This window comes from Castor canadensis, chromosome 13 (genome assembly GCF_047511655.1).
Source record: "Castor canadensis chromosome 13, mCasCan1.hap1v2, whole genome shotgun sequence".
NCBI classification, from domain to species: domain Eukaryota; kingdom Metazoa; phylum Chordata; class Mammalia; order Rodentia; family Castoridae; genus Castor; species Castor canadensis.
In genome coordinates, this window is record NC_133398.1 from 16073357 (window position 1) to 16101098 (window position 27742).

General features: G+C 39.6%; 1 protein-coding gene across 1 annotated transcript in view; it reads left to right on the forward strand.

Moving 5' to 3' along the window:
* Window positions 1-27742, forward strand: part of Brinp1 (BMP/retinoic acid inducible neural specific 1) — a 170968-nt gene that overhangs the window by 21670 nt on the left and 121556 nt on the right. Inside the window, exon 2 of the mRNA XM_074051152.1 lies at window positions 25066-25333. Within this exon, the coding sequence (XP_073907253.1) occupies window positions 25116-25333 (218 nt within the window). The 5' untranslated portion in view covers window positions 25066-25115. The remainder of the gene's footprint in view (window positions 1-25065; window positions 25334-27742) is intronic.

The window sequence follows — 27742 nt, forward strand, 5'->3', positions numbered from 1 at the left end:
AGCTAACATTTCTGGATAATGTCACGGAAGAGACAGAACCCCAAAGTGAAAAGGCCATAAAATAACTCATAATCTTTATTTTTTCCTTCTATAATTAGACTTTTATAACATTTCAAGTTCCTTGAAGGAAAGAAAAGCCATAGAATCACAAACTCTGAGATCTGAAACATCTCTGGGATTTTTAGCTTCTTTCTCAATCTGTGAATTCCATTTCAGACAGCCTTCAATTGAATCCCTTCCTATTGCTGTAGTCTTTGCCTGCTGGGCTTTTCTTTCACGTATGTGCCTTTCTGTGATATCCTTCTTTGACCAACATTTGGTGGCTCTCAAATGCCGGCCTAAAATTTGGGGTCAAAATTTGAAAGGACAATGTTTTGTTCAGGGATTTTGCCCTCCCTATTAAATGTTGGCTGTTAAAATGTACTTTACTTCATCTTACAATATGATGGCAATGACAATTGTAATTTTGTTTACTTAAATGACCTTTCCTAGAACAAGAAAATGTTGATAATTTCATGTTGGTCCAAAACACTGACTTTACAAGTTGGACTTGGTCATGGAGTCCAGAAGTATGAGTGGAGGCTCTAGGTCACACAGAGTAAGTGTCTCATTCTACATTTGATTCCAGCGTACTAGTAACATGTCTTCATGTATTTCATTATTTTCTCTAATACCTTGGTAATCTTTTGCCCATAGTAGGTCATCATTTAATGTGTGATAATTTTATGAATCTCTAGTCAATCAAAAATATATATGGTATCTTTTCTATGCTTAAGCCTGTTTGATGTGGAAAAACCATGCACATGGATTTCAGTCTGGCATGAAGATTATAGTCAAGTCTCCAGAGCTGAGTAAGCTTAGTCATCAAGAACTGAGATTCTAGAACCAGCTTGCCTAGATGTGAATCAGGTTCCTTTTTTCACTCTGTGTATTCTCCAGCAGGTTACTTAGCAATGTAGTGCCTCATTACACTGTCTCTAGTGTAATGTAACAAAAATCTCATAAAGTTCTTGTTAAGATTGCATGAGGTTCATTGAGGCAGAGATCTTAGACTGGTGCCTGACACATAGTAGATGCTCAGTAGATGTTAGCTTTGATCATTAAAGCTTAAACATCAGAGTGGTGGATAAAGATCCCTTGTTTACTTGGATCAAAAGATCTGGGTACAAGTTTCTGCTTTGCCACTTACTAATTGAATACACTTGGAAGAGCCAATTGACTTAATTGTATAAAACCAAATTTAGAACTTACAGTTAGTAAAACTTTAGAGAAAGTTAATTTACATAGGATGAGGATGTTGACAAGGCCTCCATGAAGAAGGACCTTAAAGGATGTGGATTGCTAGCATGAAGGCTATAAAATAGGCAGCCAAAGAGGTGAAATCACCTGAGGAAAAGATTTGGGGTCACCTTCTTTCCTCCTTTGGGAAAGGTTCTATGAACAATTATTAGTAAGATCATTCTTTTCTTTTTGGATGAGGAACATTAAAACTACTATATCTGATGGGGCGTTTTTTTTTCAAGAGACACCAGAAATAGAATTTCTATTCTCCCCAGGAATTCACTACCATGATGAAGACCTTCTTATCACAAAAGAGTTGATGAAAAGATGAAACTAAAGTTGAAAATGGAATTAAGGGAAATCAAGTTGGTAGAATGAAGTTGCTCAGAGTCTGGAATTGTTATCAAGTATGCTTAAGCTGGGATCAATCTGGAAAGGGTGTCTGCGTGATAAAAGTGGAGTCAGATGTGTGTGTGAATATTCAATGAGGCAGGGGGTAGGGTGCTTCTGGCTCTCAGAATTTTGCTTGTTGCCAGAGATTAGACTCCCATCTGGATTCTGCCTGCATTCAAGATGTAGCATGGATTCTTGCTGATTCTGAAGTTTTTCAGCAATAGCCTTTTATGTTATTTTATTTTTTTTGCAGGTGAGATATAAGTGCTGGAACACTAATATTGTGAGAGGAAGCTGATTGCGTGGGGGGTGCTGAAAGTCTAAAACTCTATTTTTATGTGTTTGGGGAATCTTGGTAAGACATAGTAGGGACTGAGTTAAAAAATATATCAGGCATGAGCAGATGCTGAATGGATAATATTATTGAGCGCTCCTCTTAGCAAAACAAAGATATTTGCATAAATGGATGATGGCTGTGGCATTTGAGGCTGCAGGTATGGTTTTAGAAACTAAGAGACAGAGGTTAAGTTCATAACCTCAGCACTTGGTATCAGGTAAGCATTTTCACTGTAGCATCTTGGAAATCCAGCTATCCACCCACACATTCATCTATTCATGAACACCTGTGGAAAGGCTCCTCTTTGTATTAGAAGCTGTAGTTAAAATGAGAAAGCCGATGTGCCCATGATCAGAAGGTCTTTGACCACCTACTAACTATAAGCTGTGCACCTAGTATGTGCTAACTGCTGGTAATATAAATACGAGCAAGATAGCATGGGCTTTGTACTTAAGGAGCCTGTAATTCAGGAGAAAGATTAATATTGAGTAAATGGAGTATGATATGAGAGTGCTAGTACATATATATGTATTTATCTGTTTATATGGGTGTATATTGCAAATACTACTAATGATAATAATAATATACTTACTAAGCATTTAGTAGGTGCTGTATCACCATTTTTTATGCACTGGTTCAGTGCATATGCTAACCTCTGCAGTAGGAAAAATACAATATTATCAAAATTTTAAAATTAGGAAGTGAATTCATGGATGCTAATAAGTTACTTAATGAAACAACATGACGCTCAGCAGAGTAGGAAACAAACTGAGGTCCTCTGACTCTAGTCCCTTCCTTTTAGTGTCTTTCTTTTTGTATCATCTTCTCTACATACTGTCAGTGACTCTGGAGGATAGAGCAACTAAGATGGCTGTGATCAGGAATGAAGAGAAGGCAGGAAAAAAATGTGTAAACTGAGTACCATAGAACTAGTAAATTCATTAAGAAGATACATTGGAGAATAGCAATTCAGGCTGTGGGAACAACATGTGCGAACACGTGGAGTTTTGAACAATCACACACTGTTAAGGAAGAATAATTAGCTTTGAGTAGGTGGGTTGGGGTCAGCCAGGGAGTTGGAGACAGCTCAGTCCCTCTGTGTAACACAGCTTCAGGCAGATGACAGCATCTCTGATTTCAATATCTGCCAACAATCACTTCTCAGGGGCTGAGTGAGGGAGGAATGATTCACTGACCTGATTAGGAAACACCCTACAGAAATGAAGATAAAGAAAGAGGAAGCAGGTATTAAGTGAAGAATGATGGGCTTCCAGATTTAAGAACTCCTTTGGGGAGTGGCAGTGGCCTTCAAACAGGGTGCTTCTCTCCTGTGGGAGGAGGGAACACTTTGGAGAAGCCAGATCCATAAAGTGAAATGTGAATGCAGTGAACGTGGGAAATGTGATGGTAAGTGGGAAGTGCTGCCTAGTGCCAGGCAGGAATGGACCAGTTGTTAAGTTCAGGGTTTATGACTTGAAGAATGTGACCCATATAGACAGCTTTCTCTTACTGATGTGTTTTTAATCGGATGTTCTTCTAAAATTCACCCTTCACTGACTCCATATCTCATTCCTCAGAGGCAATACGGAGCAATCTGCATCTGCACTTTATGCAATGGTGGGTCCTTCTCCTGTCACACCTGGCAGGTCATATTTTGTACATAGCACAGCCCCCAAACTACCGGTGTGCTGAATGACACCTGGAGGAAGCTCGATTTGACACTATGTGGTAATAATAATGAAAACATTTATTCAATGCTTCCTGTGTTCTGAGCTCTGTTAACTGCTTCGTGAGTGTTAGTTGATTTGATCCAGGTGACAGCCCAATGTATTTTAATAATATCCATTTTATAGATATGTCAACTGAGGCAAAGAGAAATAAAGTAGCATTCCATGGTCAGATAACTAATGGCACATTTAAGATTTTTTTGTTGTTTTGTATGCGTATGTGTGTTGGGGAACACACTCAGTGCCTTGTGCAGGTTCAGGCTACCACTGAACTATGTCTCCAACCTCCAAACTTAGGAACTTAGGCTATGAACTGTGGGGTATCTCAGTTCCAGAGCCTTGTGTGTAACCTGCCTAATATATTGTTTGCTTGATGCCATGCATGGATTTTCTAGCACGAGTATAGGTAGGAGCCAGCTGAAGTCATGTTTTAATAGTAGTTACAGCATAGGAACGGGAATGAAAGTAATATCTGGCTCTTGCAAACACCACTAAGTTAATTTTGCTTACAAAACATCAGCTGTCCATGGAGTGGTGCATTCTTCCTGTCTCAAGTCTAGATGTCCCCAAGGGGCTAGATGTATTAAAGTTGGGTGTAACTCCAGGCTGTGGAGGAAATACACGTAAGTTTTCCATTTTGAAGAGACATAAATGGAGATATAGGCAGATGATGAATAGTCCCGAGTTAATTGTGGTTGTTTGGCAGATTTGTGGTTCAAACCCAGGATGATCTCACTCCAGAGTCCTTGGTATGACATGAGATTCTGTGCAGGCTATTTCCCTTCTCATTGTCCATAAACCAAAAGGCCTTGGATTGGATCAATGTGTCTGAAAAGTTTCAAATACCACCTTTATTCCATGTATAATATTTAATACTTTTCTGAATCTAGCCACTTCTTATTTAAGTGCACATATTTCCATAGGTAACTTAATGTCATTACTCCAATTAAAAAAAAAGATAGCAACTATATGAATAAATGTAGTGAAAATAAAAACAGTATAGTGATATTCTAATTTATGTTCTAGCTTACATATTTTGCTAATATTGCTGATCCAAGTTTCCACTCTTTAGGCCTGCTCTCTTGTATTAAAATTAATATTTGTAAGTGTTAGAGAGATTCAAAGATATGGCAGCAAACAAATTAGTCTTCTTCCTTGTTATCAGGATTAGGAGAGAATCCAAAAGGGATCTTTTTGTGATCTGAGTTAAAGTTACTGTATAAAAAATTGGGTCTCCCTTTAAAAGCTATGTCTCCCCAAGCCTGTGTAGACAGTTCTCATAAATGCTGGGTATGAAGATCTGTTGCGTCTTGTCGGCTTTTGTATTCTTTAAGACTCTTTTCAGGATCTCCATGTACTTAGAGCTCCTGTTTGAGGGAAGTAGACTCAGTTGGATGAGGCAGTGAAAAGTATGAACACAAATGAGATACAGGTGAAGGAGGTAAAAGAAGAGCTACTGCTTTGTGCTAAATATCCTGAAGCATCTAGAAGAGAGAAAGACATTGGAGCCTATAAAATAGCCAGAGCAACATCTTCCTATTCCAGCCCCTTTACCACTTTTCCTTTGATGCTCACTCCTGTGGACTTTCATCTGGTTGTTACCTACTAGTTCTCACCCTTGCTTCTCAAGGACTGGTATCCATTTAGAAAGCCAGGTCCAGGGAGGGATTGTCTTTCAACTACTCCATGAGAGAAATGAACATGAATCATGAGTTTACTCTGTTTCTATCACTGGTTGGCATTTGGCACTTATGCAAATACAACAAATCAATGAAATAAGCAAGGGTTCCACATCATTTTACATATGAGAGAAAATTTGGAGAGTATCAGCAACTTAATAAAGTCCTACAGCTTCTGAGACCCATAGAGTTCAACTGTTTCCAAATTCTGCACCTCCTTTCTGTTGCCATGATGTGCACTGGTTAGGCAAGTGGAGGTTATTGGATTTGAGGCTGTTGCTGTATCCTTCTCTGCATTCTGTGGTAGGGGCACACTGTCGCATCTCTCAGTGCTGCCTTTCTTTGTTCAATGGCTGGCGTATGATGCTAATGAGACCCTACTCATGGATTTTAGTCCCTTGGGGGCCAATTAGCTTCACTTTACTTCAGCTGCCAGGAACCTCAGAACTAAATCCAGATCAATTAGTTCATCCCAGGTGTCTGGTAACGTCTATTCCTCCACTCATTTTAAATATTCTTTGTTCCATTTTTATTTTTAATTGTCCTGATTTATATCTTATTTAACTTTATAATATCTCTTTAACTGTGTCTTAGGGGGTAACTGGAGTATGAATTCCAAATAAATAAGTAAAATCACTTTAAGTATCATCTCTGCAGAGGTAGAACACCTCCAGAGTCCTCCAGGGTAGAAGCTGAGGGTAGAAAACCACTCCTGAGACAGTGGTTTTGGGGTGATGAAAACTTCCTAGAACATATTGGCACTTGGGGAGGGATGAGTGTAGGAGTAGCTGGGCAGAGAAACCATGGCCACATGGGTTAGTGAGAATATCTTTAAAGTGAAGCAAGACTGTTCATAAAGACTTACAAGGACACTAGGACTCAACCAGGATTCTGGGGCTACGTAAGATGTGACCCTGAAGGAGGATTTGCAGAGCAAATTGCATTTTCTGAAATGTAGTGAGACAGTCTTGAATTTGAATCTTTTCTCTTTAACTAAATGAGTGATTTGAATAACTATGGGTGAATCACTTAACCTCTCTGAGATTGCCTCCTCACCTCTAAAATAGGAGAAATAATTTCTGTAGAGAATTAAAAAGACAAGGCCCAATGCCTGGCTCTTTCTAGGTAGTATCTAATAGCATTCACTCATTCATCCATTTGTTGATTGATTGATTCATTCATTCATCTATTCATATGTGCATGAATACATTCCAGAGTTATGAATTGAGCTAACACGATGTGCTAGGCATTATTCTATGAACTGAGGATACAGGGTTGTCTTGGATAAGGTTCTACCCTCTTGGTGTTGTTATTCTAGTGGAGAAGGCCAACAATAAGTAATCAAATAAAATATGAGTGAAATATTTATAAGTCCTACAGGAATAAAGAGCAAATTAACGTCCAGCTCAGCAATCAATAAACTAAGACCCATGTGTCAAATCTGGCCCACTCCTTGTATTACAAATAAAAATTTATTGGAACACAGCCATGCTCATTCATTGATTGTCCATGGTTAATTTCATGCCATAATGATAAAGTTGAATAATTGAGATAAGACAATGTGGCCCATAAAACTTAAAGTATTTACTACCTATATTTTTATAGAAAGTGTCTTACATCCTTGGTCTAGAGGAAAACAATTATTAGGAGTTGCCATGCAGGTAAAAGAGCTGCTAAAATTTACTTTATCTGTGCCCTTCATTTAATGCCTCATTTTCCTTCCCTTCCTTCTTTCTTCTACCTCCTTTCTCTCATTTCTCTCTCCCTCCTTCCTTCCTTCCTCCCTCCCTCTTCCTTTTCCTCCTGTCTTTGATCTTAAAGACTCCTTCTAGTTCAGTCTTCTTTATTTCTGAAGAGGACATCAAACCCAGAATCTGAAAGTGACTGCCAGGATAAGGTGGCCAAGGAGTGGCAATGAAAGAGCATCCCTGTTCCAATTTGTATTCTCCTGTGTCTTTCACTATACATCCAACACATTGTTAAGGCATAATAGTTGAAAAAAGACAACAACAACAACAAAAATACAGGGGAAGCATTTAGTATGGTGACTGGCACACATAATAAGTTGTTAGTGAAGCTTAGCTGAGTTCAGATAATACTAGTTTAGTTGCAAAGGCAAAAACCAAGTACCTACAGTCTGAATGCCAGAACTATTCACAGCCTTAGAGGTTGATGCTCTGTGGCAGCAATAGAAATGTCTTTGGGGTCTTCCCCTGTACTCCAACACCTCTCCCTATACCATGGCCAATTCTGAGGCTACTTTAAAAAAAGTTTGCTTAAGCCAATATCTTTATGTCAAATTTGAGTTTCAGAAAGAGGAGCCCACTTGCCCAAGTCTGCACATCAAGATGGGGAGAGCCAGGATTAGAACCACAGATTGCCAAACAGTCTTTCCACTTTAGAATGTGTTAAGTAACCATGGTATGACAGAATATGTTTTAAAGGGCAATTATATTCCCTCCAAGCTATAGAGCTAGAAGAAAAGCTTATGTAGTGACCCTACCTCCTGCAGTCTTTTTCTTTTTCTTTTTCTGGCAGTGCTGGGATTTGAACTCAGTCTTGCACTTGGTATACAGTCACTCTGTCAGCCTTTTGTTTTTGAGACAGGGTCTTGCTTACTTTTGTGCCTGGGCTGGCCTCGAAACTTGAGATCCTCCTGCCTCTGTCTCCTGAGTAGCTATTGCAGAACCTGGAGTCACAAACAGGTGCACCCGTTGGCACCTGAATGAGTTGAGTTTGACCCTTATAGGATAGGGCTGGGAAGACATATTTTGCCAAGGCTTAGATATGGAAAAATTTTTTATATAAATCTGCATTTCCTCCCGACTTCTCCTTATAAAGGACACCTGGTGACATAGAGATCACATTCCTATGTGGAAACAGACTGCTGTCCTTATAGACTGGGTCCTTTGCCTTCCCTTTGTTGTCAGTTTTCCTTGTTAAACTACTCCTGGGCACTTCATTCCTTCATGTTTTCTGCCTAGATTCTGTAGGCTCCTGAGTTTGTATTCTGTACAAAAGTGGTGATGCACTAAAAATTCGTCATAGTTGACATGATGAAATCAATGTTGGAGGCTGTATATTTGCTCATCAAACATTTATCAAGCATCTGTTTCTTGCAAGGCTTGAGAAAGGTTGGATTGAGTTCAGGAGGTGAATTGTGAAGCTGGTCTAGTCAGGTTAGAGAGGATAAAATCTGCATGTGAATGGAGCCAATGGAAATAGAGACAAGGTTTTTTTCTCCCTCCATGTGTTTAGCCCTCTATTTGAAGAGAAAGCTGCCTAATCCATTTCCATAGCATCAGGTACATGTCCTTTGGGACTCTTTCACCTATTTGTTTATATTATAATAAAATGTTAATATATGTTGCTATATTCATTTAAGAGGGATCTATCTTTTTTCACTTTCATATTCTGTCTGCTATTCTTTTTCTCTCTTCCTCATCCTGTGAAGTGAACACAACCCATCATTCCATATTCCCTACAATTCACCTCCTGCATACTGATAGATAGTTCTGAACCTCTGAGGGTGGTTGGGTGCCTTCACAGACCTGCAGAGCAGACTGGAAAGAGCCAGGCTGGCTCAGTGAGCTGCCTTTTTAAATCAATACAACCTCTTTGTTTCCATCTCTGCATTTGACTGCAGTATTCTTGTTCTATATGCTCCCTAGCACTTGCTCTCTCTCTCTCTCTTGTATTTCACTCCCATTCTTGTAGCCCGTCGTCCTCTCCATCATTTCTCCATGGCATTTCCAAACGACTCAAATGTCTCTCCATCCCTCACACACATTACAGTATTATTGCTTTCAGAATAATGAGTAGCTGAATTTTGGATGTAGACTTCACTGGTAATGGTTCTTATGTTAAAATAAAGCAAAACAAAACCTTATCCCAAAAATCAATGTCTGCAGGAACAGGAGAAGGTGCTTAGAGAAGTTAAAACAGTACAGAGGAAGGGGCATGAAGACATAGTCTACAGTCTTGATTTTCTGCCATGAACTAGCAGAGGGACCCTTGGTAAGGGTCTTTTTTCATAAAATGAAACAACTGTATTTGATTCTCTTCAAGAACCACTCAACCTAAAATATTCCAGAGCACTAGGAGGGAACATCATCTTGCCATTTCTGATGGGTTTTCTTTTCATTCTGTCTGGAATGTACATGGGGATGTCCGTAAGACCTAAATATGTGCAAGCCAAGAGACTTTTACCCATATGTATCAGCATTCGCAAGAATGATCTCACTGGAGAGCAAGTGAGGCTCAGGTGAGACCCATAAGAATTTCCTGACTCTATGAGATCACAGTGATTCTTAAGGAAAGCTGTTTCCATCCCCTATGGATTATCATAAGAAGATGAACATCAAGCCATGAAGGATTAAGATTCTGTAATTTTTGAAGATAGGAAGGAAGCCTGGATTCTGTAGGTGTTTGAGATTGTATTCTGTGCAGAAGCAGTGGATGACCTTGAGCCATCCCCCACCTGAGAAGAGTATTGATGTTTTAAAAAAAGGAAACTTTAGGTTTAAGAAAATCAGTTACCTCATCCCATAGCACATGGGATAGCCTATGAAAGGTGTCCTACAAATACCTGTTGAGAGAATCACTGATACTGGCAAGGTATCCAGAAAGTACCTGTTGAGTGAAAGTGACTGATTATTGGTCATAGTATTACCATGTTACACCTGAATTAGAAGGTCCCTTAGAGAACATTTACAATTTCCAAATGTTTCTACCCAAACTGAGGTCTGTGCATGGCATGAGTCTTGACACAGCTGACACAATGAATTGGGACTTAGCTAAGAGTGGAGCCCAGGTCTTCTGACTCCTGGACCACTGTTATTTTGGTTTGGCTGACTCTGTGCTTCCAATAATATAGATTGGCTTCAGCAGCCTTAGGATAACCATTTCCAGAGGCCCTTACGAGGTTTGTTTCTGAACCTTTTTGGGGAGCTCAACTGATGCTTTCTCTCCTCCTCCTGTGTTGACACTTTTTGTTAGTCTCAGTCAAGGGAACATTATAATCTTTCTCCGTGCTCTCTAGCAATGCAAGGCCACCGCATCACTCACTCTGACGGACCCTGCTGAGTACCCACAGTATGTCTGGAAGCCATTTTCTGTTTGGAAGTCAGTGGCGGTCAGCCAACATTTCAGTAATATTTGCTTTCCTAAGGCTTAGACAAATCAAATCCATTCACTTCCTTAGACTCCATCTCTCTTGTCTGTCATGATGTCTCCACATCGAAGGCAAGCCAAAATAGAGCATGGTTTCTCTCTCTCTCTCTCTCTCTCACACACACACACACACACACACACACACATGCACAGTACATGTGTACCATGTACCATGCAAGTTTCCTTTTTTTCAGCATAGAATCATAGCCTGAGACAAGGTTAAACTTGGAGTAAACCCCCCAAACCTCCTAAGTCAACTTTCCTAGTTATCCAGGTACAGAGAGCAACTTCAGAGATGTGGGGATACCAGTTGCCTCAAGTCTAGCCTCTTCAGTGGTAGTAGAAATAGGGCTAGAATTTTATCACCTTAACTCAGTTTAGTTCATTGTCAGCTAAGCCTGTGGCATGCTCTAGTGTATCGTCCATGAACAACCCTGCTTCAGACTTTATCTCATCCTTGCCCATTTCTCTGGTGCTGGAGTAAGATCTAGGAACGAGCCTGAGAGAAGGATGGGTGATCTTAGGCACATAGCCTCAAATCTCTGGAACTCCGTTTTCTTGCCTGTTATGTGAAGTCTCAGTTTCCCCATTGTGCTGCCAACACAGTGTTGCTGTGAGAATCGGATGAGGTAATGCACCTCCTTAGTTCTGAGGTGCTAGAAATATGCCTGCTCCTACTGCTTGACATTATGGCTTTCTTCCTTGAGCAAGAACTTTCAGTGTTTCAAAGTTGTGTTTATTCTATAATGAACATGTGGGACATCCTGGTAAGGAGGTGGGTATGGTATTTGGGGGCAAAGGATCTCTTTGAGGAGCCCTTCCATTCATCTAACTGCCTACTGTGTGGCAGACCCAGCAGGAAAGCAGCAGTGTCTTTAGACTGCATTTAGAGCTGCCTCTGTCAGGTCATGTGTGGGCTAGAAATAGACCAGGACTTTCCTTTGGAGTGTCATAAAAATGGATCCTTTGGGTCAAAGGCCCCTTAATCTGCAACACACAAGCTGTTTGCCTGACTTGAGGCCTCAGCAGACTTCCTAGGCTTGAAGGGGCTTTGGTATGGAAAATGGATTGTGTTTTGAAGATTAAGGGTCCTTTCATCCAAAAGATGCAATTTTTTTTTTTTTCCTCAAGCTCCCAATGAAACACCTTGTTCCTTTCTGACTTAAAACCTGCAAGCCTCTTTTCTTATGCATAGATGGATTAGTTTGGACTGCATATTCACAGCCTATGGGCTGGAGAGAATCTCAGCGAGTTCACAGTGCCCCCTCCTTTAGGGCAAGTCCTTCTCTCCTTCTCCAAATATGGGCTAATCATTTCCACTAATACATGAAAAAAAATCTGGGAGTGTTTTAAGACTACAGGTTCTGGTGCTTCACCCTCAGAATTTCTGATCAAGGGAAATACATTTTAAAAGCAGAGACACTTGGGACTCACATGCAGCATGGACTTAAAGGAACCCAGGAACAGGATACTGGGCCCAGTGGCTGGCAGCATAGTATGAGGTAAGAGCCCAGGCTTTTGGCATCAAGTCTCATCATTTACTCTTATTGTCCATCCAGTTACTTTGAACACCTTATTTAACTTCACTGACTCTCAGTTTCCTTAGCTGAAAAATGGGAACAATATTACCTACTGTGTCCATTAGCCACCATTACGACTTGCTTGTACACCAGCCTCTCCTCTCATCTTACTCAGTTCAGTGGCTTTAATAGCTGGCACTTCTTGTAGCTCCTGAATCACTGGGTCAGCTAGTGGCCAGCTGATCTAATCTAGCCTTGTAAATGGAGGCTGGCTGCTTTATTACTGAAGCCTGGTGGCGGACACAATGCTGAGCTCAGCTTGAGGCATGTTAATTGGAGAGTCTGCTCCACATGTCCTTTATGCTCTGTCCAAAACATCAGACACATCATTCTTGTGGAAGTTGCAGAAGCACAAAAGTCTAGTGGAAACCCATAGGTCTCTTGAGGTAGAGGCTTAGAGCTAGCACACTGTCACTGCTGCCTCATTCTGTGGAAGCAAAGGGAATAAGGAAGATGAGCTCGAATTCAAGGAAAAGGGAATAGACTCTGCCTCATTAGAAGAGTTGTAAAACCACATAACAAAGAGCCTGATGATAGGGAGGAATGAAGATTTGGGCACAATAAAGTAATCTACCACAAACCATCCCATAGTGGAGACCAATTTAAATAAAATCTGTGCAAACTTCTTGATACAGCTTCTGTCACATAGAGCATTCATAAATTATTTTTGTCACTATCATTAGTATAGTAAGGACTTAAAAAATGGTGGCTGGAATGCTAAAATCTAGAATTCAAGAATCTAGCAACCCAAAAGCTCAGAGAGGTGATGAAGCTTTCTCAAAATCACACAGATGGGGCTGGTTGGTCCCTTAGAAAACAAACAGTACAATACTTTTTAAAAATTTGTGTTTTCTTTATTTGGTTCACTAAATAGTAGGAATAGATTAGTCATAGTGCAGAATTCAGAATTCATCACCTCATCAGAACTTTGTTTCTTTATCGAGCAATTATATTTTGAGCACGGGGGTAGTATAGGATTGGTTCCATCTTTGGCTTCTTTTCTGTCTCCTACCTCTTCAATATGCCTCTGTGGGGAGACCATCATTTAAAACAAAACAAAACAAAACAAAAACACCCTGAAAACCCACACTCATCCTTCTAGACACCACAGCATCTTATTTACTAATTTGCACATAGTAGTTGAGTTTTCATGATTCCATACTTTTGCTCATATGGGTCCCATGACATGGAATGCTTGCTTGGAAGTACTTTTTTTTTTTTCAGCTTTCAGCTGGAAAATCCCTGCTTGAATCATTTTGAATCAGAGCCCAAATCAAATCTCAGTTCCCCTGAGAAGTCTTCTTGAACTTATTCTGAGTTATTTTTTCTCTCCTTTGTTCCAACAATACTTTGTCCAGGTATCTGACGAAACTCAATTTCTTGTTCTGCAACTTGAGACTCACAGACTTATATTCCTGAAGCCATGGGCACTTTCTTATTTTTCTTTGATAGCTGGTCCAGAGTTTGACATCCCACCTCAATCCCAGACCCCATATGGCTCTTTCAAACAGAACTAATTTTCTTTCCCCCATATTTTAATTTTCTTTCTTAATTACGTATTTGTCCTGCAAGTATATAAAGTCTACTAAAGCCTTGATATAAAGCAAAAAAAAATTTATTGCCTGTTGACTTTCTTTCTTTGGCTAGGCAGAAAGGAGAGGCATTGGCTAATGCTCTTTTGCTCTTTCTTTCTTAACCAAGAACTCTATATTCTGTCTCTCCATACTCTTATGTCCTATTCATGCCTTAATCTCTTTCAGTAAATCTTCAGTTCCTTTCCAGCTGTCAAAAACTGCCGCCCCATATTCTGAAATACAATAGACATTTTGAGGCTCTATCTTGTTACACCACTTTGTAGCTTTTGAAACATGAGACCTTTCTCTTCTTTGACCTCTCTGCTGTTCCTTCCTTTCATAAATCTCTTCTCAATCTACCTCATGGAATTCTTTTCCTATTCGTGCTGCCCAAATATGAACATTGCTTACTGTTTGCTTCCATCACTTGTGACTCACATGTGTTCACTGGATGGTCTCATCCACTTCAAGAGCTCTAACCACCACTAGACCACAGTGACTGACAAATCTCTCCCTCCAGCCTGGCGTCTCTTTTCATTTGGGCTCAAGGATTCTATTGCCCACTGGAAATCCTGACTTGAATGTTCTGCAGACAGACATCTTAAATCAGTGGATCCAAGAAAGAATTTGTCATCATTAGCTCTAAATCAATTCCTTTTCTCAACTGTTTATTAACATGAATGGTACCATCATCAATTCTAGGCTACAAACCAGATTTGGGAGTTATTATAGATAACTTCTTTTCTTCACCCCACTTGTACCGTTACCAAATCTTGCTACTGTTGCCCCTTTTTTTGCTCCATGTCAAATATAAGACAGCTTTTTCAGACAATATATAACCTAGAATGTTGTATCAGCCTCCTTTACATTATCTTTATCCCTCCTTAATTTTCTCTACTACCCCCTGCAGTTGGAGTAATTCGTCTAAAATGCAAGTCTAGGCCAGGGACCATGGATGCCTATAATCATAGCTATTCTGGGGGTGAAGATTGGGAGGATTGTGGTTTGAGGACAGCCTAGGCAAAAGGTTAGTGAGACACCCCCATCTCAACAAATAAGCTGGGCATGGTGGTATAAACCTGTGATCACAGTTATGTTGGAAGCGTAAATAGGAGGATCACAGTTCCCGACACACAGGCAAAAAGCAAGGCTGTATTTGAAAAGCAACCTAAAGCAAAGAAGACTTAAGTGGTTAAGTGCAAAGCCCTGAGATTAAACTCCAGTACTGCTCACCCACACAATGAAAAAAAGAAAAAAAAAAAAAAAACAACTCTAATACAGAACTCTTCCATTTAAAAGCCTTCAGGGTCCCCTTCTGATCCCATGGGGCTGATCTTGCTTTTTGATTTGTATGGTTCATTCATTTAATAAATATTGATTTACCATCTAGCATATGATTCTGGGTATACATAAAAGGTGAATTATGGAATCTCTGCCTGTAAGAAAGTACCAGTTATATGTAAAGGTAAGATTTCAAAACAAAGAACCTCATTCAGCTCTTGCATCATCTTTTGCCATTCTACCAAAAAATTCCCACTGTAGCAACTGTGAAATGTTGTAGATCTTATATCCCTGCGTAACCCCTTCATTCTTTCCCAGGTGCTTCTCTTCCTGCCTGAGGTATAGGGCCCACTTTTTGTTACTTTGGAAATGCTTCTTTGTCTTCCAAGGCCTTGCCTGGATGACATCATCAGGAAGCATTGTCAGAGACCCAGGTCTGGGGCTGGTTCCATGCTCTATAGAACTCTAGGAATTCTCTGTTTTTGCCCTGCTAGTTCATTATATTGAAGTCACCTGTTTCTGTTCCATCTTATACCCTAGACCCTGAGAGCCAATTAAAATGGCTTGGACTCAGTAGATTTTTGTTGGATTTTTCAAACTGGCACAGAATAAACACTAAAATGTTTATTTCACTTTCCTTTTTGAAAGATCTCCTGCAGAGATGGCTGATCATCTGGGGGGAGAGCTCAAAAGGCAGGAATTTAGATCTGTGCATTTCCAAATGTGGCTCAAATGAAACATTTATGAAGAAAAAGATGCTGTGCATAAGTTATGCTTATATTGTTAATTTAAAAAGTAATATTTAGGATCACAAAATAAGCATTCTCTTTATTTTAATTTGTATTCAGGTTTTTATGGCCTACTCTAACGCCAGCATTTTTAGAAGTTTCTCACCTCAGGTTGACTTATCAGCCATTGTGTTCATTAACATCCTTACAGCAGATTTATAATAGTTCAAGATTATTAAATTATGAAAGCTAAAGCTAGGGAAGATGTGCATTTGTAGCTTGGTGTATTAAAGTCTTGAGTCATAGAACTTAAATTGACTTTCTGAAGTTAACGTCTGCCAGTTCTGATGTTACTTTATAAAAATAACTATATTTTAAAAGAACTCCTCAGTCATACCATCTGCAAAATAGAAATAATTCTATTTATTGTGTGGGATTGTTCTGTGCATTTAATGTCATGGGACATGAGAAAGAGTCTGGTACAGTATCTAACAAGTGGTATGTGTTCAAGTCTCTCAGTCAGCCTGAACAAATGCATCTGAAATGTCATGTGAGGTCTGCATAGTCTGTTGTGACGTTGGGAAGTAGGGGTGGACATTGCAAGGAGAGGTAACAGCATAAGCAAAGGTACTTAAGCATGAAAGCTTTTAATGTGTCCCATCAGTGCAGCTGGGGAGATAACTTGGAGAACATGATGAGTTGGGAGTAGAATATGGTAAAATGGAAGCAGGAATTAGATCCAGCTCTAGGAAGGCAATTAATAGGAAATAATTGAAGCTGTTTAATTAGGGAGGGTCATAACATATTTGTATTTAGATAACTTGCCTTGGCAACAAGTGTTAGGAAAGAGGTAGTAGAGATTCATGAAACAGGAAACTGACAGGGAGATGATTGTGACAGTCCAAGAGACAGATGTCAAGGGAGGATAGAGTAGGAGAAGAGACATTTCCAAGGGAGAACTGTAAGATCACTCTGAGGTTGACAGAGAAGATAGGAGAAAGGCATTGTACTGGCAAAAGACATAGATAAATAAGAAAACAAAGTAAATGGACAGGATGTAGGATTGTGTCAGTGGTGGTTGAATAGGGTGAAGGAGGAAATTAAGGAAAATTTTAAGCTTTCAACAGGCATGATATGGGAGATTGTGTCATCATTCATCTGAATGGGGATGCTGTGAGAAGGTGAAGTTAAAGAGGGCAATGGGATGTTTTTAGTTTGAAATTTCCTAGAGAAGTTGATTGTGTGATTAGAAATTATAATACAAAATATACAAATTATAACTAACTCTCATTGTAGTGGTTCCTACATATGTTTTACAATAAACACACACAACAGCAAAAAATTTGACCATCTGCCTTCCTATATGTATATAAATTATTTATATATGTTACCTCCACTAGCCAATATGTTAATTCCTTGATGCTTAATATCCACTTGTAACAAGAGTCAGCATTAATAATAGTAAATGTAAATCTGTGTTTTAATTGATCTCCTTGATCATCCAGAGTGTTTCTGACCAATTATTGACAAAACTGATTAGATCTCACTATTTTGATTTAACACTGTAGTGTGGCTATTCTATGCTGTTTTTCTTGTTCATGTTTCCTTGATTTATTAACATTGCTGCAAATTCATAGGTTTGGGATTTTTTTTTTTTGGTAGGAATCTTTTTAAGCCACTTACCCATTTTGTGAGAATTGATTTAGTTAAAAATCAGGTACATAACCCTAAACTATATATCATTTATTTAGCACAGATAGATACCAAGGCATTACAATACCCTGGAAGGGTAGGAAAAAAGGAACCCAGCCTCTGCCTGATGTAGGGCTCCTACTTGGGTCTCTAGTGCCTTTGGTGACTTGTGGTTCTCAGCAATTTGTGCTGAGTCTTATAAATAGGTAATAAACGTGTATACCAGAATCTCTAATATTTTCTCTTGCCTTGTATGCTCTGATTAGTAAATTGTAATTGGACTTAATTAGGCTTTTACATTGAGTTGGGCTCTGAGTTAAGTGTTCTTCATGAAATGTTTACTTTGGAGGAACAGAATTCATAAGGTAAGACTGGAAAACATAAACAAAAACAAAATGCATTTGATTCTTGTCTCTCGCTATTTAAACCTGTTCATCTATCAGGGTTCTCGATAACTGGATGTTAATTCAGGCTAAGTCATAATTTTTTAAGGATAATTTTAAAATTTTTTCTTTTTACCTGTATTCCCCATATGTGGTACATGTTGAGCTATTAAGGACCAGTTTGGTATATTACACCATTCTCCTCTTTTCTTAACTTACAATTTTGCCATATTGCTGCCATTTTGCTAACCTTGATCTCTGACTTCTTCAGGGTGTAAGGTTGGGTCAATAAGGAGGAAGAAGGAAAATTGTTCCCTAAATAGTACTTTTTTAAAAGTAAATCATTGACCTCATTTTTTTTATCTTTTCCACAGGAATTCCTGTTCTTTTTTCCCATTTTTTATTTCCATATATTAGTTGTACAAAGGGGTTTGATTGTGACATGTCCATATATGCATCCAATGTACCCAAATCAAATTTCCTCCCTCTCTTATTCTCCACCATCCTCCTTTCCTCTTCTTAAAACAATTTCAGTAGATTTTTTTGTTCTATTATCATACGTGTGTTTAGACCATGTTTATCCCCCAACTCTCTCCTTTGCGGTTCCCCCCTGCACCTGTACTCATCCCTAAATAGAACCTGTTCTACATTCCTGTCATTCATTTTCAAGGACTAGGTTCTACATATTAGAGAGAACATGCAATATTTGTCTTTCTTAGCTGGTTTATTTCCCCCAATATGAATGCTAAGGACATCATTGCATTCTAATTTTTCTTATATACAACATTTTCCTTATTCACTCATAGATTGATGGTCACTTCATCTGATTCCATATTTTGGTTATTGTGAGCAGTGCTGTTATAATCATGGGTGTATAGGTATTTTGACTGTATGTTGCCTTGTATTCCTTGGGACATATACCCAGGAATGATATAGCCATTTAGTGCTAACATTTTTTTTTTTTCTGTGAGACATGGTCTTGCTATGTAGCCCAGGCTGTCCTCCAACTCTTGATTCCTCCTGCCTCAGCCTCCTGACTGCTGGGAATACAGGCATGCACCACCATGCCCAGCCATGCTAACCTTTTTTTAACAGTATCTTTGCACTTCTTTTCTTCTCCAGGATCTCTCACTAGTGGTTGTTTTGATATAGGAAAATATATCTCTTCTCAGTTTTTTCCTACCACTCACTCCTCAGACCCTTGGTAAATGGCAGGATGACTCCACTTTCCTTGTGCTGGGAACCTTCCCCTTTGGGTTCGGATCTTAGGCAACCTCACCTGGCTTTCTTTTGCATGTGGCCCATCTCCGATCTGTGGAGGGGGGCCACAATCCTTTTATCCATGAGTCAAGAAGTCGCTTTCCAAATTACAGTCCCGCATTTGCTGCCAGGTTTCAGCCTGCCTCTTGATTGCTGACTTCAACATTCTGTTTTTAGATTTCTTTGGCATGAGTTGGCAACACTTTACCATTTTTACCTACACTCTCAGAACATTTAGCATGTGGTTTGAGTGCTCTTGTTGAAGCTCAAGGTGGGAGACTTCTCATTGCCTGAGGAGTTTGGTGGGAGGACTCAATGCCATTGGTTTCCACTCAAACCCAAGTCCTAGGCTTTATGCTATGATGTGGGTGAGAGGTTATATGTATTCATAAGTATGTTTTAGCTGCCTTTTTTTTGTGGTACCGGGATTTGAATACAGGGCTTTGTGCTTGCTAGGCAGGTGTTCCACTTCTCGAGCCATGCCCCAACCCTTTTTACTTTGGTTATTTTGGAGATCGGGCCTCCTTTTTGCCCAGGACATCCTGGATCATGATCGGCTTATCTTATGCTTCCTGCTGTAGGGAGATAACCAATAGCTACATCCAGCTATTGGTTGAGATGGGTCTCTTGAAGTTTTTTGCCAGAGCTAGCCTTGGACCATGATCCTCCCAATCTGAGCTTGCCAAGGAGTTAAGATCACAGGCATGAGCCAGCAGCACCTGGCTTTTAGCTGCCCTTTTTTATGTGTTATGTGGTGGTCTTGCTCCTCTCTTGGACTACTGTGGTTGGTATCTGTAGTTTCATGCTTCAGTTGAAACTAAGACTGAAATAGCTGCATTTAAACATCCTATTTATTCCTTATCTGAACTCTCAGAGGTACTCATTCTCCTGTTAATGCCCACGTTTTACAGATGAGGAAAATGAGGCATATGGACACTAATTAACATACCCAAGGGCTCTCAGTTTCATCCGTCTGCATCTTGGTGAGAAGACTCATATAGAGATCCAGGTTTGGATATGAAAGTCTCAGTGAGACTACTCAGTTGGCCCAGATGGAGCAGACTGGGACTGTGGGATGATTTCAGGTGCAGTATCAGCCGTGGTCCTGGGGACCCTGGACAGGGGGAAGGGTGAAGCATTCCTTCTGTCCCCTGGCCTAGAATGTGGGCCATGGCCCAGCATTGCATGCAGAAAGTCCCAGAGGATGTGCTTGGTAACAGGGCTAGTGGAAAGTCATTCTCATCTCTTTCTCCTCAGTGTGTGCCTAGGATGTGAATAATTTATAGTGGCAACAATTAGAGAATGCACCCTGGGTGGGATCAACCCGATTCCCTTAATGACACTGCAGGCTTATGAACAGCACGGTTCAGCCAAGGGCCTCATGGCTCTTCGTGCCACAGCCAGTGTCAGGAGCTCTGGACAGACTAGAGCATCACACAGCAGCGGGCTTGTGACTCATTGGAGGTCATGGGGGGGTCAAGGGCAGCACTTGGAATAGAACCAGCCTTGTGTCACTAAGCTGTAAACCCCAGAAGCAGAAAATTCCCTTTGTGCTTCTTTTGTAAGAATCAAAGTTCTGAAATGGGTGGTGTAAGGTGTTCTGGGCTGTTTCTAGGAAATGTGGGCTAAGAGCTGTGGCCCTGGAAGATAAGAATTTTTACTTGCAGTGTATTTATTGTTTTTTGTTTGTTTAGTGATTTTGAAAGCAGGAGGCAAGAGGACAATGGCTTAGATAAAATATTGTAAGGGAAAGTGAGTGAGGTCGACGGAAATGCGAAATAGATAACATTCCTGAGGAGTGTCATAGAATATAAGGATGCATCAAAGGTCCCCAGTATCCAGAAGAAACAGAATAGCAGCCAAGTGTGTAATTTTAAAGTTTCTAATAGAAACAAAAATTAAAATAATGAAAAAGAAATGAGTGAAGTTCATTTTGTTGTATTTTATATTTGACCCAATATATGCAAAATAACTTTTCATCATGGAATCAATATTAAACATTAGTGAGACATTTTATATTGCATTACTCCCACCAAGCCTTGGAAATTCTGGGAGGTGCATATTTTATGCTTCTAGCACATCTGCATTAGGACTTGGCCACATTAAAATTCTTGATAGCCACATGTGGCCTGTTGCTCTAGAACTGGCTAACACAGCCTACTGTTCTAACCCTGCCATTTGCTAGCTTTGTGGCATTGGGTCAGTTACTTGACCTTTCAGAACCTCAGTTTCCTATTTGTTCCATGTATAGAATAGGCACCATAACACCTCCTTCACATGGCATTGCCACAAGGTCACATAAGCAATCAGTGCAGTTCCTGACATCCAGTAAATGCTTGTTTAATGCATGATTCCTCCCTCAAAATGACTTTTACAGTAACTAAACTGTGAGTTTCTTATAGAAGATGGAAATGCAGCCTGGCCTCTGACTGTCTCTAAACACGAACTGAACCTGACCTTCTCTCTTTCCCTTCCTCCCACTGACATTCCTTTTTCCCTAAGGCATCTGCAGTGCTTATTCCTTCCTTCAGGCCTCTGTTCAGAAAGCCCTTGATCAGAGACACTTTTCCTGACCTCCCTGTGTAGAAAATCATATCCTTACTTTCAATCCCGTCTGACCTGCTTTGATTTTCTTTAGTGCACCCCACATCACCACACTGAATTATTGCTCATTTGTTTACTGCCCTCTTTCCCCGATAGAACTCCTCCCAGAGCTGTTGTTTGAGAACAAGTTCACTGGCCCCTATTCCTCCATTGGACTTTATTCTTTTGTTGTAGTGTTTGTGGAACATATTTTACATTAGAAACACTTATTCATGGGTGTGGCTACTGCATTATAATTTGAATCTCTGAAAGGCAAGACCTAATTTCACCTGGAGATGAGGTGAGGAATGTTGTATAAGTTCTATATATAGACTTTAAAATGAAATATATGCAGGTTGGAATCTTGCATGTAACACTTAAAAATTGTGAACTTGGGAAAAGTTATTTAATGCTTACATATTAAGTGAGATAGATTTTATTAATATCTAATCTGGACTGGATGCTTTGGTTGCTACCAAGGGAACAGGCAATTTTAGAGCCAAGCACATAGTAGATGATCAACAAATACCATTCATGTGACCCTTATTTTCTCCTGAGTCTCTAGCACAGTTAGTGCTAATATGGTCTTTACAGAATGGGGCTTACAGTGCCTGTTATCACATCACATATGGCAACATTTGGGTAATAAATGTACTAATCTTTGTTCAAGTCCAACAAAATTTCCATTTCTATTAAATTGTACTTTATAGAAACTTTCATTTTATTTCTGTTTCTCTGTGGATTTTTATGATTTTCTAAGTCAAGAGAGGTATGTTCTGACTTCTTTTGTGAAGTACTCATCTCTACTTGATGAAATGTAGATGTATCATAGACCCTCAAAATAAAGTAGGTTCAAACACATCCATCTACATCCACTGCCCTGCCAAAACATGTGGAAGAACTCTTAACCAGGAGCTAGAAGGCAGGAGTCTCACTTTCTCACTCAGGTCATGATCTATAAAAAGGACTTGGGTTGGAATGGGGTTTCTCCACTTTTGTAGTACTGATATGTTGGTTCAGTGTTCTTTGTTGCTCCAGTCTATCCTGTGCATTGTAGAATGTTTAGCAGCAGTTCTGTCCTCTACTTACCAAATGCCAGTAGCTTCCTCTTCATTGTGACAAAGATGTCCCATAGGTTGGCAAAATGGTTCCCCACTTGGGAGAAACTGGATTATAGAGCTTTCAGATTTTAGCTGATTCTAGAAGTATAGTCTGAGGTCTCATCTACATCCTTACACACAGACACACAGATATATGCACATATGCACCCGTACTTCCGTTCCACTTGTGAAAGCTGTGATGGTCTCCCTCTTGTTTCTCTGCAATAACAGTTAAGCATTCTCTTGCAGACTCCGATCTGCACCCACTCACAAGCTCTGTAGAGGGCTGTATAGGTTGTGGCTCACATTGAGGATGTCTGAACAATTGGCTGCACCCCCTTTTTGCCACCTGGGTGGGCTCTGGAAAACAGTCTTGGCAGCTGTAACTGTTACAGTTCTGTGCACAACATGTACAGTTTTGTTTTAGGCTTTGAACAAAACTTCAGGCCATAGCTTTTTTTTTCTCTAGCCCATTCTGTGTATGGATGTCTCCCTCCTTTTTCCTGACAACTGGGACTTGCTGTGACAGGTAGATTTCTCTGGCAACTCATAATAAAATGGGGGACATTGTCTGCTGTGCAGGAAATCTATATCTTTCTCTTTTTGATTTTTTTTATTATCTTTATAGCCCTCTTATATTCAGTTAGAAGCGTAGACAAATGAGGTATATTTAAAACTGAAGATGGCTTTACAGTTGACAAAATGTTTGTGTCCTCATCATATTTTTAAATGGTAGGTATAAAAATCTGAGATCTAGAAAGAGGACATGACTATTCACAGTCACATGGCTAGCTAAGAATCTGTTTTTTAAAGGTGCTTGTCGGCTACATGCTTACAGCCTAGTGAACAAGACAGACACAGAAACAAAGAAGTATAATACAAGATAATCAGTGCTGACATACAGTTATAGAAAATGAGCAACTAGAGTGAATGAAATGAAGGGTGGAAGTAATAATACTTTTTTAAAGGCGTTGAGAAAGGAAAAGACCATGGAGGACATGATCTCATCTGGCTATTGAAGTACAAATAGGGCTTCACCAAGCAATGAGAACAGCCATGAACAAGAAAGCTCCCTAGTGGAGAATTAAATCGACAACATCGTATCAACATCCATCATCATTATCATTCTCCTCCTTATCATTCATGCCATTTACTGAGCATTTGCTATATGCCAGGTACTGGAGGGGCCACTTTACATAAATTATGTCATTTAATTGTCATGCTAATTCTAGGTATAGGTGGCCACATTTTACAGATGAGATAATTTAGATTCATACAAGTTAAATAACTTGCCTGAAATAATACTGTGTATACTTAATTTAACCTACATTCAAAACTTCCTTTCAATATGGAGTAAGATAAGTCATTTTGGAATAAGAAGTGGAGGTGGGGGCACAAGAGTAAAGTATGAGCAGCATTAAGTCAGGCCAAAAGTCAGGAGTGATTTGTCTTCCATGTTCTAAGCTAACTCTTGGACTCAAGCATTTGTTCAATGCAGCCCCACTGAGCTGTGACACCAACCAAAGAGGTATGCAAGCGCCACCTAACCCCTTGTCCTTTACTTCCATTCTGACTGCCAGGGGACCTTAAGACTCAGAGGCAACAACTGATAAATTCTGTGGTCACAAGTTTCCTTGGGGTTCTGTATACATTTCTCTGAGTTTTGTAGAAGTGGATTCCAACAGTCTCCACGAACTCTGCATCTCTAACGTGTCCATCTCAAATAGTCAGGTTAAAAAGCCATCATGTGTTGTTCATTTAAAGCTAAGCATATGCTCAGTGGGTACAGGTCTGTATGAGAGGAGAAGAGAAAGGAACTCTTGTTTATTAAGTCTCCTTTGTAGGAGGCAGATTGTTTGTGGAGACAATAGGTAGGACAGATATTTGAGTTCTGTCTCCATGTTCCTAACTGGCTGCATGAGACTGTTTTTTCATCAACTCATTCCATTTGCTCTTAAATTCCTATGTTCTGAACATGAATTGCTTTGTGCCAAGATATATGCACATAGACACATCCTCGATTTACAAATGAGGAAACGACATCCCTGAGACCACTTTGTACAAATTTACACACGTGAACAGCATAACAAAACAAGGACATGGGCTCAGATCACTATAGATCCATGCTGTTAACCAGAAAATGTGCTCACTTTTATAAGTCTGCCTTCTACTGATATAAGATGATGGTGTACTGCTGAAGACATGTTAACTTTTTTCTCTTCCATTCTCTTTCTCTTCCCTCTTCCTTCTTTGTTTCCTCCTTCTTTTCTCTCTTCTTGATTCTTTTCTCTGTAGGACTCCACAGAATGGAGCAAGAATGAGAGGAAAAAGGCCGGCAGAAAAGCATGAACTGGAGGTTTGTTGAGCTCCTCTACTTCCTGTTTGTATGGGGCCGTATCTCAGTGCAGCCCTCCCACCAGGAGCCAGCTGGGACAGATCAACATGTCTCCAAGGAATTTGATTGGCTTATTTCAGACAGGGGGCCTTTCCACCACTCCAGGAGCTACCTATCCTTTGTGGAAAGACACCGTCAAGGATTTACAACCAGATATAAGATATACAGGTATGATAACCGTCACCTCTCATTCTTATTAGGCTTTGTGGGGTCAGGATGTCCTTTGCTATATGGAGAAATATCTGGGTCAAGAGATTGTGCCCTTTCACAGAGTATTTTTCACATTTTGATAATGTTTGCATACATTTTAACAGTGATGAGATTAAACAACTAATATTTATTGAGTACTAATTGTGTGCTGGGCATAGACTTATACAACATTTCATTTAAAACCTCTAATCATTTAATGTAGATTTTGTTTGTTTTCTCTTCTTTACAACTTGGAATGATAGGTGGTAGCACGTGATTAAATTTGTCTGGGCTAGTGTCTCCTGTCCTGTGAGTTAATCTTCCCTAGTTAATGAGATTTCTGGGGAAGGGATTCATGACAGTTGAGCTCCTTTTTGAAGGATCTATCTGTAGGCACATAAGGACGCTCCAGTGAAAGTCTCACTTTGAGTTTAGGGAGAAGAAGAAGGTCATGAGACCTTGGTTCTCCTTTTGTTTGGTTCATAGCACTCAGCATGAATAGGTGCAAAGATTTGGGGTATTGTTTTCTGGGTCCCAACAGCTCAAAGAACTTTCGTCTTTGAAATAAGAAAATTTCTAAGAAAAAATTTCTACTTCCACTTAATCATGATGTCCTTGACGTATTTACAGCTATCTATACTTATTCCTCTCCAATTATAAGGCATTTTTAATTAGAGTGTATTCTTATATTTCTTTCTCACCTAACTGGAAGTTATTTGAGTAAAATATATATGTATCCTTGAGAGAACTATATGCATATATATTTATACACACAGCTACATGTATAAAATTTATTTGTTTCTGGATCCCCAGTTGATTTTTTTCTATGTCATTGTTATCACAAACACATCATAAATATTGTGGACTTGAATTGCAGGATGCAGAAGCCTCTCTGGAGCTTTTTTGCTTAATGTCAAGGAAGAAAGGGCAAACCCTAACATTTCTGAGCCAATTAGAATATAGAGCAAGAAAACATGGTGAAAGCAAGAACATTGGCCTTCAGCTAAGAAAGCCTGAATTCACATCTGAAGGTCTTCTAAGTGGTTGATATGAAAAGTAGGCAAGTCTTTGCACATTTTGTGGTGCAGTATTCTGGAGACAGGTGAATTTTGAGATCACTTCCAACTGAAAATGCCTGTCATTCTTTACTGAATGCTCAAACCCTGGTTTGAAAGTTGCCTAATGTCTTATGATAGTTCTGTTTGTACAAGAGTTCACAGATGGACTTTCTGTAGGACCCGAAGAATGATAAATAACCAAAAAGTTATTGGGGAAAATTGCCCTGGGAATTATGAACTGTAGGAAGTAAAATTAATTCAGAGTGAGTAAGAAAAGGGAAAAATGTATAAGGGTAAGAAATATGGAGGCATTTCTTTCCTCAGAAGAGCATAACATCAGAATTTTGACAATATAATGATGGATTCAAAGATCTGTCCCTTGGGAGAACTATTCTTAAATTACCTAAGAATAGTAGTCTTTTGCTTAATTTAAAATTTAGATCCTTAAAATAGTTTCTGGCAGAATGCAGCCATTGCTATTTGTGATTATGCATAAATTACATATGGGTGCATATTGCCTTCTCGAGAACATATGCCACTCTCTGAAATTCCTGATACTGGTGAGATGTTGGTTTGGAGAACAGAAGAAGTAGTGGAGATCCAGATATCCTACTCTGAGTTTTACAGATTATAACAACTGCTTGATTTTATGTTTGACTTTCTTTTCCATTTGGGACTCAAGGACACTCTAAGATTGGAATGACTTAAATTCCTATTTCCCTTTTAAAGTTGATCTGCTGAGCAACTTGAATCAAATCATGAATTGGAAAAAAGTTGGGACTTATAATTATGAGTATAAGTCCATCGTTATAGAGATGAATGCACTAGAACTATAGGTATGCAGTTCTTGTTTACTAATATTTCTTAGCAAATACGATGTTCATGACATTACGCTAGACCCTGAGGGTAAGTGGGCCTAAGGATAAGTAGTCATACTATGATGTGGTGGTGGCAATGGTGCAGTTTTATAGGAGAAGTTAGGACCCATATTAGCTGATCAAATTGTTTGTTACTGTTGTTGAAATAATTTATACTTCAACAGGTACCCTGAAGTGAGCCACACATACAGCATGCTCCACAGTAGCACCCTTTTAGTGAACACTTACAGTGTGCTAGAATGGAAAGAAGTGCTGTCCTCACAGTACGCTTTGTGAAGTGGACAATGCTTTGCTGTTTTACAAATGGAAACTAGGACTAGAGGAGGGTGGGTTTGTTGTAGTTGGCCATCCATCCAGTAAGGACTGGAGCTAAGGTCCACACATTGATCCGCCTAACCCCAAAGCCTTCCTCTCAAATACAATGCCGGATATTTGCCTCCTCCCACAACATC